The 18,230-nt window shown below is 45.0% G+C and overlaps 1 protein-coding gene across 9 annotated transcripts in view; it reads left to right on the top strand.

Annotated features, from left to right (window-relative positions):
* Positions 1-18,230, top strand: part of RPS6KA5 (ribosomal protein S6 kinase A5) — a 189,873-nt gene that overhangs the window by 57,402 nt on the left and 114,241 nt on the right. For all 9 annotated transcript variants that reach the window (XM_069597268.1, XM_069597267.1, XM_069597275.1 and 6 more), the window contains one exon: positions 2,909-2,980. In XM_069597268.1, coding sequence (XP_069453369.1) covers positions 2,909-2,980 — 72 coding nt within the window. The remainder of the gene's footprint in view (positions 1-2,908; positions 2,981-18,230) is intronic.

Genomic DNA, 18,230 nt, shown 5'->3' with positions numbered 1-18,230 from the left:
GCTGAAGTGACTGTATCGGAAGAGCTCCTCACCTCCCTTAGTCCAGCTGCAAATCCAGAGATGGGAGAAATAGCATATGTTTTGCAGGAAGGGGACCCCTTCCAGGGCCCGAAACCGGGCTCCTGTCTGACACTAGAAGATGAGTTGTCTGAGGAGACGCATGTGCTGACCGTGCAGGGAATCCTACTGGGAGAGGGGCACCCGGGCGGAGGGCAGAGGGTGAGGGGCCCCGGGAGGACTGCTCTGCCACATGGCTTGCAGGTTTTATGGTGATGGGGTTAGTTTCTGGGTGGTCTTCAGCCAATCGTTCTGACTCAGAGTCCTTCCTGGTGGTGCACGCCTTGTTCAGCCGAGATGGAGGCCGGGGAGAAGGATGCTGGGAGGTGGTCGGACGTGTGGTGTCTCCTTTTCACCTTTGCCGAACTCTTCGGTTGGTGGTGGCTCATTAGCTCTGTGTTCCTTACCAGGACCTCCTGTTGTAAAACCACTCATGCAGACGGCTACTTTGGCGCCTGTCCGGGCGGGCGGGTCCGGGCGGGCGGTCCGGGCCGTGTGCTTCCCCTAACACGTGGACAGTGCTTTCGGAAAGCTGGGCCGTCACACACCTTGTAAATAAAAGATGATGCCTAATAGAATCGGGAGTAGTAACTTCTAACATGTGACTCGCTAATGTCTTCAACTTTTCAGAATTTTTTTAATAAAATAACAGAACTTAGCATTCAGTTACAGCAATAAATAACAGAACTTTTATTGTTCATTTAGAGCCAGCTCATTATTGCAGAGGTGATGGTTTCCTGTGAGCTTGCTTTTTCTGTAGTCTGTGTGACATACTACAGGAGGGTATGCTGTTTTATTGTATTGGTGTTAAGATACTGCCTTGGGTATTCATTTTAGGTTTATACTGAAGCCAGTGTGAACTTGAGGCATGGACCACGTACACTGGTTTGGTCTCACTATGAAAGTATGCGCTGATAGTCAAACTCTTCGGAACCAAAAATGGGATGGTGGTTTCTGGAAGTCTGGGAGAGGGAGAAGAGGCGTTGTTGAGTGAAATCCGTTTTGCACAGTGGAAGAGTTGTAGAGCTCTGTTGTGCACCACGTGCCCGGAGTTGACGGAATAGTGCTGTGTGATGTGCTCGAGACGGAGAGGGCAGCGGTACCCACTTCAGTGCTCTCGCCTGGAGAATCCCACGGACGGAGGAGCCTGGTGGGCTGCAGTCCATGGGGTTGCTGAGAGCCGGACACGACTGAGCAACTTCACTTTCACTTTTCACTTTCCTGCATTGGAGAAGGAAATGGCCACCCACTCCAGTGTTCTTGCCTGGAGAATCCCAGGGACAGGGGAGCCTGGTGGGCTGCCGTCTATGGGGTCACACAGAGTCAGACACGACTGAAGCGACTTAGCAGTAGCATATGCTTAAAAATGGTTAACATGGTAAATTTTGTTCTGTGGTTAATTGTGACCACAATTTAAAATACTTTAAGTTAATGCATTTAGTTAAACTTCAGAAAGATGCTGAAATTGCTTTTCCCTCTGAAACTTTAAATTCTAGTTAAAAGTTCTTAGTCTAATTTTTTAAAAAAATTATAGTCCCAAAAGTGAAAGTGAAAGTTGTTCAGTCATGTCCCCAGCTCTTTGTGACCCCATGGACTGTAGTCCATGGATTCTCCAGGCCGGAATACTGGAGTGGGAGCCTTCCCCTTCTCCAGGGAAATCTTCCCAACCCAGGGATTGAACCCAGGTCTCCTGCATTGCAGGTGATTCTGTCACTGAGCCACTGGTAAGCCCTTCTTTATCACGTATCTGTCCATACCTGTGTTCTCCCGTCAGTCCATCTCTTTGAAACACGTTTGAACATGAACTGCAGGCACCAGTGTGCTTTGAGGGCAGCCTTTTTATTCCCCATTTCACACTAGAGGGATCGGAAACACAGAAAAGTCAAGCAGTCTGTTTAGATGACAGAGCTTTTACGCGGTAGAACTAGGGTTTGAGCTAAGCCTTTCTTAATCATGTCTTTCTAATCTGCTGGCTCACACAGTACGGATCGGTATTACCATAAAAAGTCACTTGTGGTCCAGTGAATTTGACAGATGTAAGTGTCTCAGTCTTGAAGCTCCAGATGTGTATTTTCACAGTGTAGTGTCTGTGAGGTTCGGCATTAAAGAAACTTGTGAAACTTTAAGCTGACTGTTTCCAGATTCATTTCAGCCTGAGCACTCTGCCCCACCTTCCCCCAACATCACACTTCTTAACTTCTTGTAGAGTGGGACCGGAATTCAGTGGGGTACACTGGAAGATACTCATTGTAAGGTATCCTCATTTTGTTTACTCCAGAATGTGTTTTTGAAGAGGTTTTGGTTTTCGGCATAGCTCTAGAATTTTGGACTGGCAGAGGTCTTGGGCTTCACTGAGATCAGCGCTTGCGCATCGGGGCCGAGGGAGCTGGGGCCCAGCCTGGTCAGGCGCTGGTGCAGGCTGCTCCGGCGCTTGGGGCAGAAGTGGGCGTGGAGCACAGCCTGCGGCCTTGGAGGGGCTTTTACAGACGGTAAATGTTTGCTGAATAAATGAATGCATCTTCTGAATCTGTCCAGTTTTCTTTCTGCGTATCTGTCTACATATTAGAATTTGTGTTCATTTTCAGTTTATTTGGTTAGTAGAAAGTCATATAGCACTTAATGGTTGACCTTCGATACAAATGATATATAGTAACAAAATTCTAAAAAGAAGTTGTAATATATGAGGTATAGAAAATTACATGAGCATAGCTGTGCTGTTTAACAAATAGTGATCAAGTGAATCCTTATTTACTGTTCCAAGAAATGAACACTGCGGTACATCAGAAGCCCCAGGGACTGTCTCCTGTTACTCATCCCCTTAATTGTTTATTTTTTCTGTTTCTTTTTTTAGCTAATTTAACAGGACATGCAGAGAAGGTGGGGATTGAGAATTTTGAGCTCCTGAAGGTCTTAGGAACTGGAGGTAAGTCTTTAAGTTAATTCTTTCTTTTAAGAGAAAAAAAAAAAAGCACTTGATACCCCTATGACAAAGGATTGGCACCTCCAATACAGAAATCATTAAAATTTTAAAACAAGGAATCCGTTAGGAGAACTGTCAGAGAATGTGAACAGAGCGTTTCTAGAAGAAATACATGGTATAGATGACCTTATTTGCAAAACAGAAATAGAGATGTTCTCAGATGTAGAGAACAAACGTATGGACACCGAAGGGGGAAAGAGGGCATGGCGAGATCCGTTGGGGTTGACAAGTGTATACCATTGGCGCTGTGCGTGGAACGGGTAACTCCTACACAGCAGCCTGCTGTGAAGCTGAGGAAACCTGCGTAGTGCTCTGTGGTGACCGAGAGGGGAAGGGGCTCCAGGGAAGAGGGGATGTGTGTACACGCGTGCCTGATTCACTTTACAACAGAAACTAAACTGAAAAAGAGAAGAAATACAAAAGGCAAAATTTAAAAGAATTGGTAAGGATCAAAAAAAAAAAGTCTCTCTTACCCTGCTTTTGGGAGTGTAGATGAATTCAGTTTTTACATGAGACAGAATGTTTTATAAAACCACTCACATTTATGGAGAGTTTGTTACCTGCCAAGCTTTCTGTGAGTGTGGCTTACACTGATTGCTTCATTCAGTCCACACTCAGCTTTATTCATAGCCCGTGCTCATCACTTTTGAACGTGAAAAGCTCAAGACTCTTCGGAAACCTAACAATATGAATTTGCTTAAATGACCATGTAACTGTATGTTCTGTTACCTGTACAATAGGATTGAAGTGATCTGTGTTCACTAAAGGTTTTGGAAGCTCTCCCTAACATAGTAAACTTGAAAACAGACTGTAGAAGAGAATGTGCAGTATGCCACTCCCATAACATGAAACTCGTGTGACTGAGCATCTACATGTAACTCTGTAGAAAAGTTTCTGATCTGTGCATCAAGATGGTGAGAGTGTGGCTGTCCCTGGGTGGGAGATGTTTCTTGGTTTCCTGATTTCTGCTTCCTTCTGCCTTCAGGATGTTTACTGTCACTGTCCTTGCTTATCTGAAGTCAGGGCCTCATGGGCATGTGGCTTGTGCAGGTGCAGAGATCCCCACGCTAGAAGAGCCTCATGTTTGATTTCATGCCCTACCCCTCTGGAATCCTAAATAACTTGCGAGCAAGGCGCCCCACGTTTTCATTTTGCAGTGAACCTGCTCATTGCATGGCATGTAAACTCATCTGATCAGAGTCCCAGAAGGAGCAAATAGAGGGGGCAGAGGTAAATACCCAGAGAGGCGGCAGCTGAGTGTTCTCCAGGATTGATCAAATGTGTGGATTTGTAAATTTAGGAAACAGAAGATCTCAGACAAGTGTTACTGTGAAGGGATTCTTACACGGATACATGAGAGGAACTGATGAGCACCAGAGACAGAGAGACCCCCAAGAGCTGCCAGGGAGAGGAGACTGCATTTTGGAGAAACAGCGAATAGATGAGCAAAGGACTTTCCAGCAGCGACCACGCGAATACCACAGCCGTGTGGAAGAATGTCCAAACAGTCCCCAGAGAAATAACTGTCAATTCAGAACTGGGTTCCCCCCAAACCTGTTTCACAGAAGGAAGGGCAAAATAGAGATTTTCAGACTTAAGAAAGCTGAGTGGGTTTTCTCTTGATCCAGTGCATCCTTGCTAAAAGATACAATTTTAGGGAGAAGGAAAGTGATCTCAGGAGAGATTCTGAGATGCAAAACCTGTTGGTGAATCAAGATCTAAACAGTGTTGACTGTGTAAAACCGTGGTCGGAATGCCTGGATTTGTGGGGTTAACCACCGGAAAACGGAAACGTTGGACAGAGATGGCACATAATTTGGGAAGCGATAGGAATTTAGTGGTCTGAGGTAGTGTTTCTCCAGTGTTTACATGCACATGAGTTTTGAAATGTGTAAAACACCAAATTGATTGAAAAAAGAATAGAAAGCCTGAATAGTCCTTTAATCCCTGAAGAAACTGGTCAGTGAGTAAAAATCTTCCTGCTGGGAAAACGCTTGGTACAGTTTTTATATTTGTTTGTTCACTTCTGTGTGGCTGCTCTGGGTCTTCACTGCTCTCCCCGGTTAGGCAGCAGGTGGGCCCCTCTCTGGCTGCCGGCCGTTGGCCTCCTGTTGCCGAGTGCAGGCTCTGGTGCTGAAGCTCAGTGGTGGAGTGCACAGGCCAGGTTGCTCTGTGGCATGTGGGACTCTTCCCAGACCAGGAGTGGACCCCTGTCCCCAGCACCGGCTGGCAGATCCTTAGCCACTGGGCCATCAAGGAGTCACTTGGTGGTTTCTAGAGTGAGTTCTGCCAAGCACTCAAGGCACAGATAATGCTGACCTTTGACAAACTCAGAGAACAGAAACAACGGAATTATTTCTTCCAGCTCGTTGTATAAGGCTAGCATTACCTTGCTTCCAAAAACACGTGAGTATGAAGAAGAGAAGTTATAGGCCAGATTTTAAAACAAACTTTGGATGGATTTTCTATCACCATATTTAGCGCTTTGTCTCATTATTTACCTCGGCTTTTTGGAGCAGCTTGACCGTAGACAGGTCTTTAAGATAGTTCTGCAAAGGTGAAAAAGAGTGTAGGGCAGGGCTTTGCCTGTGCTTCCGAATGACGGGTCTTCCTGTTCGGGCCGTGTCACCCACGGCTCCTGCTCTTCCTTTTCGTCAGCTGACCGAATCCTGCTCTTGGGAGAAGATGGAATCACTGCTAGGTGTCATTGTAGGTATTTCTGTATTTAAAATCACAGTTTTGATGACTAAATGGAGTAGGTGGAAACTTTCATTATGATTATAATAAAATCTCAATTTTTATTCAAAAATTTTACCACTGATCTTTCAGTTTCATTACCTTTTTAAGATAATTTTCCCCCAGAACTACTTAGGATAAAGTATCTTGAAGACTTTGTGGAATATTGGAAAATGAAATATTTACTTTTCGATCGCATATTTAAATACATGTGATATTTATGGGGGGAAAAAAAAGACCTTTTACTCAGAGTATTGATTTCTGTTTTCAGCTATCTTATTTCTTTTAATCTGTTGCTAATCTGCTAGTGAGTTTCCTAAGCTAGAAACTTGCAAATAATACTTGACCCTTCTCTATTTTGACTTTTTTATTTCTTATTTCTCACAAAAACCCTGTGATTTTTCTTCCAACATGACCCTTGGGTTTGCCCTTCGTGTTCTCAGTGCCCTGGCTTGTATCACCTTATACATGGATTGTTGGTGAGGTTTGTTTTTTTACGCTGGACTTTCTGCAAGCTCTCTCTCCATTTCATGCATTTTGTACGTATCCTGTTGTAATAGTATGCGGCCTCATTGGAATTCAGCATTATTGTGCTGTTCTTCTGCTTCAGAACTTTTAGTGCCTTTTTTCTAGTTAATTCTTCACGTCCAGATTCTTTGCTTGCTTTCAGGCTTAGCTCTGCTTTCCCCTGTCTTTTTCTCCAGTTACCTCGATATTCCACCTGCTCACAGTCTGGTTGGTTTTCACTCCCCTATGGTTATGTGTCTTTCCTGTTCCCTGAGGCCCCACGTTATCTCCTTCCCCACTGTCAAACTTCTTCTCTTTCCCACCCGTGCAGATTCTGCGCAGTTGCTTCCTTCTCTGAACTGCGGCCCTGGAAGTCCTTGGTAGGGAACAGGGCCCTGAGCGGCTCTCTGCACTTTTGTTCACAGAGGTAGGGATCAGGGCCCTGAGTGGGATTTTCGGCATTTGCGTTCACAGCGGCTATTTTTCTTCTGGATTGTGGACTCTGAAGGTCTTCGTCCTCTGTGTCTCCAACCCTGTTGCCCTGCTCCCTCCCCACGGCCGGTAACTGTGAAGCTTAGCAATAGGCTAGTAATTCCGCAGTTCATGTGTGTGTTTCTAGGGTCCTCTGGAGATTGACACTTCCAGATGCAGGAAGTATCTTTGTTTCATGATGAAATTTTGGACTGTTTGTGGGAGTAGTGATTCCAGTTTTTCTTTTTACCTTTTCTGTTGCCTTCCTTTTGACCATTGTGCTTCACCCAAGTATAGAAAAAAATCTGTAAATGGACTCAGATGACCATTACACCTACTACTGCGGGCAGGAATCCCCCAGAAGAAATGGAGTAGCCATCATGGTCAACAAAAGAGTCCGAAATGCAGTACTTGGATGCAATCTCAAAAACAACAGAATGATCTCCGTTCGTCTCCAGGGCAAACCATTCAATATCACAGTTATCCAAGTCTCTGCCCCAACCAGTAACGCTGAAGAAACTGAAGTTGAACGGTTTTACGAAGACCTACAAGATCTTTTAGAACTAACACCCAAAAAGATGTCCTTTTCATTATAGGGGACTGGAATGCAAAAGTAAGAAGTCAAGAAACACCTGGAGTAACAGGCAAATTTGGCCTTGGAATGCGGAATGAAGCAGGGCAAAGGCTAATAGAGTTTTGCCAAGAAAATGCACTGGTCATAGCAAACACCCTCTTCCAACAACACAAGAGAAGACTCTACACATGGACATCACCAGATGGTCAACACCAAAATCAGATTGATTATATTCTTTGCAGCCGAAGATGGAGAAGCTCTATACAGTCAACAAAAACTAGACCAGGAGCTGACTGTGGCTCAGATCATGAACTCCTTATTACCAAATTCAGACTCAAATTGAAGAAAGTAGGGAAAACCGCTAGACCATTGAGGTATGACCTAAATCAAATCCCTTATGATTATACAGTGGAAGTGAGAAATAGATTTAAGGGCCTAGATCTGATAGACAGAGTGCCTGATGAACTACAGAATGAGGTTCGTGACATTGTACAGGAGACAGGGATCAAGACCATCCCCATGGACAAGAAATGCAAAAAAGCAAAATGGCTGTCTGGGGAGGCCTTACGAATAGCTGTGAAAAGAAGAGAGGTGAAAAGCAAAGGAGAAAAGGAAAGATATAAGCATCTGAATGCAGAGTTCCAAAGAAAAGCAAGGAGAGATAAGAAAGCCTTCTTCAGCGATCAGTGCAAAGAAATAGAGGAAAACAACAGAATGGGAAAGACTAGAGATCTCTTCAAGAAAATTAGAGATACCAAGGGAACATTTCATGCAGAGATGGGCTCGATAAAGGACAGAAATGATATGGACCTAACAGAAGCAGAAGATATTAAGAAGAAGTGGCAAGAATACACGGAAGAACTGTACAAAAAGGATCTTCACAACCCAGATAATCATGATGATGTGATCACTAGAGCCAGACATCCTGGAATGTGAAGTCAACTGGGCCTTAGAAGGTGTCACTACAAACAAAGCTAGTGGAGGTGATGGAATTCCAGTTGAGCTGTTTCAAATCCTGGTAGATGATGCTGTGAAAGTGCTGAACTCAATATGCCAGCAAGTTTGGAAAACTCAGCAGTGGCCACAGGACTGGAAAAGGTCAGTTTTCATTCCAATTCCAAAGAAAGGCAATGCCAAAGAATGCTCAAACTACCACACAATTGCACTCCTCTCACATGCTAGTGAAGTAATGCTTAAAATTCTCCAAGCCAGGCTTTAGCAATACGTGAACTGTGAACTCCCTGATGTTCCAGCTGGTTTTAGAAAAGGCAGAGGAACCAGAGATCAAATTGCCAACATCCGCTGGATCATGGAAAAAGCAAGAGAGTTCCAGAATAACATCTATTTCTGCTTTATTGACTATGCCAAAGCCTTTGACTGTGTGGATCACAATAAACTGTGGAAAATTCTGAAAGAGATGGGAATAGCAGACCACCTGACCTGCCTCTTGAGAAATCTGTATGCAGATCAGGAAGCAATAGTTAGAACTGGACATGGAACAACAGACTGGCTCCAAATAGGAAAAGGAGTCCGTCAAGGCTGTATATTGTCACCCTGCTTATTTAACTTATGTGCAGAGTGCATCATGAGAAACCCTGGACTGGAAGAAGCACAAGCTGGAATCAAGATTGCCGGGAGAAATATCAGTCACCTCAGATATGCAGATGACACCACCCTTATGGCAGAAAGTGAAGAGGAACTAAAAAGCCTCTTGATGAAAGTGAAAGAGGAGAGTGAAAAAGTTGGCTTAAAGCTCAACATTCAGAAAACAAAGACCATGGCATCCGGTCCCATCACTTCATGGGAAATAGATGGGGAAACAGTGGAAACAGTGTCAGACTTTATGTTTTTGGGTTGCAAAATCACTGCAGATGGTGACTGCAGCCATGAAATTGAAAGACGCTTACTCCTTGGAAGAAAAGTTATGAGCAACCTAGATAATATATTCAAAAGCAGAGACATTACTTTGCCGACTAAGGTCTGTCTAGTCAAGGCTATGGTTTTTCCAGTGGTCATGTATGGATGTGAGAGTTGGACTGTGAAGAAGGCTGAGTGCCGAAGAATTGATGCTTTTGAACTGTGGTGTTGGAGAAGACTCTTGAGAGTCCCTTGGACTGCAAGGAGATCCAACCAGTCCATTCTGAAGGAGATCAGCCCTGGGATTTCTTTGGAAGGAATGATGCTGAAGCTGAAACTCCAGTACTTTGGCCACCTCATGCGAAGAGTTGACTCATTGGAAAAGACTGTGATGCTGGGAGGGATTGGGGGCAGGAGGAGAAGGGGACGACCGAGGATGAGATAGCTGGATGGCATCACGGACTCGATGGACGTTAGTCTGAGTGAACTCTGGTAGCTGGTGATGGACAGGGAGGCCTGGCGTGCTGTGATTCATGGGGTCGCAGAGAGTCGGACACGACTGAGCAACTGAACTGAACTGAACTGTGCATTCATTGTTAGCCGTTCTGGTGTTTAATGACGTGGAGCATGTATTCTTTTTGAATTTTCCTTATTCATCATGGTTGATCTGTATTTCAGAGATTTTTTGTCATTATGGCAAAAAAAAAAAAAGGGTAAATTTTGTCATGGAACTATAAGGGGTACATTTGAGTTGATTTCTAATTGTGGTGCATTCGTAGTTGTGAGGTACTTGGCTATCAACAATGACTTGGAAGACTCAGGTTTGAATCTTGACCTCACCATTGCCTACTTGTGTTCCTTGGGTAAATTACCTGAACTCTGTGAGTGTAAGTCCCTATTGGCCAAAGTTAATGATACCTATCCCACTATGTTGTTACAACATCAATGAGATAATCGATATAAATCGCCAATTGCTAGATAACCGCCAGTTATTATTTATTCAACAGGGGGTTCTACTGTAAAGCTATACCCTAAATTAGAAATGCAATTATTTAGGACTTCTTCGTAAGGACAGATTATCAGTTCTTTCTTGTAGTCACTTTGTTAGCATATCTGGGAGTAATTCCAACTAAAGTTATATTTCTAATACTAAAAATCTAACAACAAGCATTTCGTAAGTGTTATTGGTAGCTGACATCCTGTCAGCATTTCTAAGGGTTGATTTGTGTACCGTGTGTGTGTGTGCTTAGTTGCTTAGTCATGTCCGACTCTTTGAGCCCCATGAACTGTAGCCCACCTGGCTCCTCTGTTCATAGAATTTTCCAGCAAAAATGCTGAAGTAGAGTGCCATTTCTCACTCCAGGGAATCTTCTCAACCCAGGGATTGAACCCACGTTTCTGTGTCTCCTTAAAAATAAAATGCCAGATGAAGCCTGTGTTTCTTTGCTTCCCTCTTTGGCTTTTCAAGCGCCCTAGGTTTTGAGCAGCCTTCTGCGTGTTAGGCTGACAGTCTTGCGCTGAAATGTGCACGTGTGTTCAGTTGCTCGGTCGTGTCTGACTCCTGGCGACCCCGTCAACTGTTGCCAGTTGGGCTCCTCTGCCCAGGGAGTTTTCCAGGCAGGAATACTGGAGCGGTTGGCATTTCATGCTCCACGGGACCTTCCTGACCCAGGGATCGAACCTGAGTCTCTTTCATCTCCTGGATTGGCAGGCAGATTCTTTGCATTGCACTACCTGGGAAGCCCCCAGATATGCATAAAATGAGTAATGAAACATCTAGATTGCCTGATACCTAATACATGCTATATAAACTATATATGCATCTGAAAGGGAAAGAAGCCTAGAGTTTAAAAGAGCTCGTATAGTGCATTATCAGGGTCTCAGGTCATTAGCTTGATACGTAAGTGATGGTCATCTTCTAACAAATACTTTATCGTGAAACCAAAATATGTCCAGCGGTAAATAGGGACACGTAACCACCAAAAGATCTTAAGTTTCAGGCTGTGCCTTCCTGGTCTTTCTCTGACTACAGCCAGTCTTCTTTCCTAAATGTAAGTGTGGTCACGTTCACAGCCGTTCACATCATTCCCATTGCTCTGGGGGCTCATTCATTCACATGCATTTGTTGAGAGGCAGGTACTGTGTTGGGTGCGGGGAAGAGAGTGGTGAGCATGTTCTAAACTGGAGTGCAGTTGCTTTAAATGTTGTCAGTTTCTGCTGTACAGCAGACTGAATCAGCTGTGTGTGCACATATATCCCCTCCCGCTTGAGCCTCCCCAGTGAGCACTTTTTAAAAAAGATATATTACACACAGACTTGCAAGTTGAAAAATGTGATCTTCATTTAATGTTTGTTTCTGGGTTTTAATCTTCAAATGAGTGCTGATTGAGTATAGAGATTCAAAATGCCTTGCCTCCAGTAATATCTAATGAGCAGCACCCATTTCTGTCTTCCTCAGTCCCTGGTGCCCTCCTAAGAAGGTTGCTTTTTTCTTTTACTCTTTCTTTTCCGGAGGTGACGGGCGGGGTGGCCATGTAATCGGCAGGTCCTACAGGCTGTCCTGAGGGAGCCACCCGGTGGAGGGACGGCCGTGCGCCCTTCACGCAGCCGCCAGTGCCGCCCTCGGATGTTCATGCTGCTGGTTCTTTGCTCTTTGGTGTCAGACTCTGGGCTCGCCAGGTGGCTCGGTGGTAAAGGATCTGCTTCCCAGTGCAGACGTGGCGATCCCTGGGTAGGAAAGATCCCCTGGAGAAGGAAATGGCAACCGAGTCCAGTGCTCTTGCCTGGGAAATCCATGGACAGAGGAGCCTGGCGGGCTACAGTCTATGGTGTTGCAAAAGAGTCCAACACGACTTCACAACTAAAACAACAAACAAAACCCAGACTCCATGGGAGTCATCCCTAGCAGGACAGCCTTGTGAAATATATAGACATTTGTATTTTTTTATTGCAGACTTTTCAGAAACGCTTCTCATTTATTGATAAGACGGCCTTTCTTCTGGATAATCTGCCGCTGGATGGTGCTAGGAAGCGCACCGGGCAGCTTGAAGACACGGCCACTCTTTGGCCTTACGATGCAAGGGAAAAATGCTTGATTGAGTCATGTACAGACTGTTTCAAAAATGATGACTTAGTCATCGTGTAGGGAACAAGGTATAAGGAAGGTTGGGAAGTGCTTGCAAACCAGACTCTCAACCAGGGCTGAACATTCTTGCAAACGAGATGTTCAGCTAAGAATCCTCTGTTTGTTCCCGTGGGAAAAGAGCATTTCTTGCACACAAGGATGTTTCTCTGATTCCTCAAAAGGAACAGACCCAGGGACAAAACGGATTCTAAGTTGATAAGGAAGTTCCCCCAAACAAAGTCTTAGCTGCAGTAAATAAGTTAAGGTAAAGGTCATCGCGCCCCGCGCCTGCGCGCTGTAGGGTCGCTGAGTTATGGTGTTTGGCAACTTGCCCTGTAGATTGTTGTGCAGAAGATACAAAGTAAAGCAGCTGCAAGAAGCAAGGGTTAAAATACAAAGATTCAAACCCCTCTGCAGTGTTGGTGTTCCATTCCGTCGCCAGCATCATCGTTTGTCATTTAATTCCCTTTAGGTGTTTGGAAAGTATTGTATCAAAATAGTGCTTTTAAAAGCCTGTATTCGTTAAATCGCCAAAACCGGCATCTTAAAACGTTCATAGTTTCGCATCTGTGTGTGCCCACTGTTCCTTGCGTTTCAGTGTGAGCCTGCAGTGCTGAAGGAGGTCTTAGGGGTTCAGTATTTGCGGTGCTTAATTCTGTTGGTTGACATCACCTCCCTAGTGTAGACACAGTCTGACTCCTCGCTGATGCTGCCCTAGGGCATGTTTGCTGGAATGGAGTGCGCTTGACTTCTGCAGGAATGCTCAGAGAAGAGTGAGGGTGGTAGGGCAGAGGAGGAGCCTCAGCAGCGTGTGGCCGAGGCTCGGGTCTGGGTTCAGCCTGAACCTGGGAAGTTTTGGCGCAAGAGAGAGGAGGCAAGCGTTTTAAACCCAAACAGCTCATCTGTTGTGATTTCCTGTATTTTCCTTTTAGTGGGTCCTTTGGTAATCACCTTCCATGGGTGATCAGTTCTAGTCTACTCTCTCCGTGGAACGTGGCTTCCTTTGCAGCTTTTTCTCCTTTCCTGATGGGTCTTTGGTTTTCAAGCCATTTGGGACCAGGGATACGAAATGCCACGTGGTTTACACGGGTCATCCGTGGGAGACAGTCGGGAGATGGCCGCGCCGCGTGCTCGCTGCAGTTGTTAGGGGGCTGGTGCCTGCGGCGTCGAGCGCTGTCTCTGGAATTGAGCAGTGCTGGCCTGGCAGGTGCCGTGCGCTCAGCCGTTAATTAGTCACGCTGGCCCGGCGCGCGCACGCGGGACCCACAGTAGGCATTCCGGAAACTAGTGTTTATCGTCAACTCTCTCACACAGTGAATCTCTTTTTCAAAGAAGCTGACACCATCCATGAGAAGATGCATTGGTTTTGTGGTCTCGATTTCAGCTGAGCAACTGTGTTTGACCATTTAAAGTAATCCACTGAATGAGTCACCTTTGACCCTGGTTAGTTTAAAAAATTAATTGGATGGTATGTAGAATGCTGATGCTTTTATTGTCTTCCAGGTCGTTGGTGTTGTATATCTTCTAGAGAGGATATACAGGTTTATACCTAAAACAAATAGCCTGTCTCAGTCTCTTGCATAAAAAACTACTGCCTAGGGTTTCATGTGCTTTTACGGTGTCTCGTTTGCTTTTAGCGTCTGTCTGTATGAGGCGTTGTTTGGGTTCATAGCTCTTTGTATGCTAGAAGAATCTATCTCCTGTTTGCCTTTAGCATCTGTCTATGTATGAGGCGTGTTATGGGTTCATAGCGTGTTTTGGGTTCATAGCATGTTTTGGGCTCATAGCTCTTTGTATGTTAGAGGAATCTATCTCTTATTTGCCTTTAGCGTCTGTCTATGTATGAGGCGTGTTTTGGGCTCATAGCGTGTTCTGGGCTCACAGCTCTTTGTTATAAGAATCTATTTTAATCTGTCTATCTTCATTAATCTTAGATGTTTTGTTTTTATTTTAAAAATCCTGGCAATAGTGACTAACTTTAAAAATGACTGAATTAAATGGCTCAAATTCTCTGTTTCTATTTTAAAATTATGTTGAAATACTAAGTTTTACAGTTGCAATACTAAGTTTTATATAGTTATGTATTTTTTAAGACTTGGAATTTAGTGTGCAAATAAGGTATCTGTTCTATAAAGGAATTTAGGAATCAGTGCTTCTGTTTGATAAATATGTAAAATCAAGTGCATTTTATTTTAAATGTATCTTAAAATGTACCAATTTTCAAATAGAGATTTAAGGGCATTTTCAAAGATACAATAAAAAAATAAGGAACTTTAAAAGAAAGATGAAAATAGAGCAAAAGTCAGATAACAGGAAAGTGAAATAGATGGTGTAGAAATCTGGGCTGAGACATTCATTGTAATTGCGTCTTAAGTTTAACCCTGAGGTTACTGAGAGATGGATAGAAAGGGAAGATTCTTTGGCCTACATAATTTGCCTTTTTTTTTTTTTAAGGAAAAGCATATAAGTTCGTCTAGAGCTGTAGCTTTCAAGGTTTTTGGACTATTATGCATAGGGCAAAATAGGTGTATTTTGTGTGGCAGTTCAGTATGTGTGTTCATGTATGTACGTGGAAACAGCAACAGCGTGTGCAGACACACAGGCCTTTCCCACTAACATTTGTGTAGTGCTTGTTACCTGCCAGGCCTTCCTTTGAATCTTACTTTAATTTCTTTAATTTCTTAAGTCCCCAGACCATATGGTGTAAGAACTGTTGCTGTCCCTAATGACGAAATTGAGGCACGGTTGTGTTGCCTGTTGTGCCCAGGGATACACAGTCTGTGCTTCCCTGGGGGCTCAGACAGTAAAGAGTCTGCCTGCAGTGCAGGAGACCTGGGCTCACTCCCCGGGTTGGGAAGATGCCCTGGAGAAGGGCATGACTACCCACTCTAGTATTCTTTCCTGGAATATTCCAGGGACAGAGGAGCCTGGCGGGCTATAGACCATGGGGTTGCAAAGAGTCAGACATGACTTAGCGAATAAACTTTCACTTTCTTTCACACAGTTACTGAACAGCATATCTAGGAATCAAAGCTGGGCAGTCAGGCATCAGAGCCTTGCGTTCTTAACCATTGTTCTGTGCTGCCCTCCTTTCCCTCTCGTGTGCTTGGACTTGTTTACATTCACGTGTACCCACCCATGTGTGCCTGACACGGTGACCTCAGATGCGCAGGTGACACCACCCTTATGGCAGAAAGTGAAGAAGAACTAAAGAGCCTCCTGATGAAAGTGAGAGAGGAGAGTGAAAAAGTTGGCTTAAAGCTCAACCTTCAGAAAACAAAGATCATGGCATCTGGTCCCATCACGTCATGGCAAATAGATGGGGAAACAATGGAAACAGTGTCAGACTTTATTTTCTTGGGGCTCCAAAATCACTGCAGATGGTGACTGCAGCCTTAAAATTAAGACATTTGCTCCTTGAAAGAAAAGCTATGACCAACCTAGACAGCATATTAAAAAGCAGAGACATTACTTTACTGACAAAGGTCCATCTATTCAGAGCTTTGGTTTTTCCAGTAGTCATGTATGGATGTGAGAGTTGGACTATAAAGAAAGCTGAGCACTGAAGAATTGATGCTTTTGAACTGTGGTTTTGGAGGAGACTCTTGAGAGTCCCTGGACTGCAAGGAGATCAAACCAGTCAATCCTAAACAAAATCAGTCCTGAATATTTATTGGAGGGACTGATGCTGAGGCTGAAGCACTAATACTTTGGCCACCTCATGCGAAAAACTGACTTACTGGAAAAGACCCTGATGCTGGGAAAGACTGAGGGCAGGAGGAGAAGGGGACGACAGAGGATGAGATGGTTGGATGGCATCACTGGCTGGATGGACCTGAGTTTGAGTAAACTCCAGGAGTTGGTGATGGACAGGGAGGCCTGGCGTGCTGCAGTCCATGGGGTCGCAAAGAGTCAGACACAACTGAGCGACTGAAATGAACTGACACCTCCACATGTTCATGAAACACTGTTTAGTATGTTCAGTTCTTTTTTGAGTACTTTTGTTCCAAAATGCCCATTGAACCCAGTAAATTGGTATCGTTACCCACTAACAAGTCATAGCCCACAGCTGAAAAAAAACTGGTCTAGAGAGACTGGCATGGGGAAGGCAGGTGGATTGATTGTCAGTGTCTGGGAAAGGGAGAGATCTTTTCTCAAGCTAAATCATATATGAGGAAGGGATGTGGCCAGGCACTGTAATCAGTTCTTACGTAGTTGAGGCAGGTTTACAAAGCAGTAGCCAGAGAGAGATGACACCATGTTAAGATACTTTCCTTTCCACAGTGTTGGCAGCTAAGTTTCCTGAGCTAGTGTCCCTAGGGAATGTTGTCAGGCGTCATACATAATCCCACATTAAAAGGGTTGGGGATTTCCCTGGTGGCTCAGACGGTGAAGAAAGTGAAAGTGAAGTGAAAGTCGCTCAGTTGTGTCCAGCTGTTTGCAGCCCCATGGACTATGCAGTCCGTGGGATTCTCCAGGCCAGAACACTGGAGTGGGTAGCCTTTCCCTTCTCCAGGGGATCTTCCCCACCCAGGGATTGAGCCCAGGTCTCCCGCATCACAGGCGGATTCTTTACCAGCTGAGCCACAGACGGTAAAGAATCTGCCTGCAATTGAGGAGACCCAGGTTCTGTCCCTGAGTCGGGAAGATCCCCTAGAGGAGGGCACGGCAACCCACTCCAGTATTCTTGCCTGGAGAATCCCATGGAGTAGCCGGACAGGCTACGGTCTGCAGGGTTGCAAAGAGTCAGATTTGACTGAATGGGCAGCACTGCTTTCTTTCCTAAAAGTGATTTCTGCATGAAAGCCCACTGTTCCCGCTCAAGGGGAAGGGTCGGCGCGCTCACTCTGCCGTGGATTGGCGTTGTTAGTTTCTCTTCCTGAAGACTTCCTCCACCTTGAAGTCAGGCTTGTCAGTGGAGAAGGGTATTTGGCCGTATGCTGCAGAGGCTTTGCTTTGTTTGCTCTCTATTTTTGTTTTTCACGCATTCAACTTTGAGTTTCCCCAGCGTACCGGCTCCAGAGTTCGCTAAGATACAGAGTGAGTGAGACCAGAAGTGAGTGAGACCAGGCATGGTCCGTGGGCGTGTGGGGTGTGCAGCCCAGAAAGCTGCACCCGGCTGAGTGAGAGCTCGTTTCTGACCGTTCCTGCGACAGTGCTAGCGGAGTGTGGGACTGGAGGAGCTGTGCTGGTCTGGGGAGTCAGGAGAGGCTGTCACGTCTGAGGGAGTGAGTAGATGACGGTGAGAGGTGGAGCGAGGCGGGAGGAGGCGCGTAGTTTAGGCTGCAGCAAGGACTCTCACTATCTGAGGAGTCGTGGGAAGCCAAGTGTTTTGAGCCAGAAGGATTATTTTTTTAGCAGCGATTTAGACGACAGCAGAATAGGCATGTTTACTAGATGAGGATGCGTGCAGACTTAGAGGAGGAGTCAGCGTGGTTGCTGGTGAAGTCACCGTCAACAAGACTCCAGTGTTCTGGAATGGGGAGGGGGTGAACTCCAGGGACACTGACTGTGATCTCCGAGTTGGTGGGAATCTCTCTGCGATTACATCACTGGTACTTGGCGGTTAATCAGAAAAAGCTTGTTCAAGTGGAAAATTGTTTTAAAAGGATATATAAATATGTACTTTGAACATACTACTTTTCACTTAAAACTTATAAATACATATTCATTTTGCGTGCAGGCACAAGAGTCTTTGAAAGTAAGTTCTTAAACAGTGGTTTAAGAACCACACTCCTAACACGTCGTCTACAGTCACGTTTCCAGTTCTTTAAAGTGAAGTGGGAACCAGATGCATCTGAAGTGATCTGGGTAAAGGTTTCCCTCAGCTTCTATAGCTGCTTCACCCACGCCTACGTTTTTGACAGTCTTGGGGTTTGTTTTTCTCCCCCAGGTGTCTTGCTTTTTGTAGCTCTTTGAAAGCT

This window comes from Ovis canadensis, chromosome 7 (genome assembly GCF_042477335.2).
Source record: "Ovis canadensis isolate MfBH-ARS-UI-01 breed Bighorn chromosome 7, ARS-UI_OviCan_v2, whole genome shotgun sequence".
Taxonomy (NCBI): Eukaryota; Metazoa; Chordata; class Mammalia; order Artiodactyla; family Bovidae; genus Ovis; species Ovis canadensis.
Note: the sequence above shows the minus strand (reverse complement) of the source record. Positions and strands in the feature narration are given on the sequence as shown.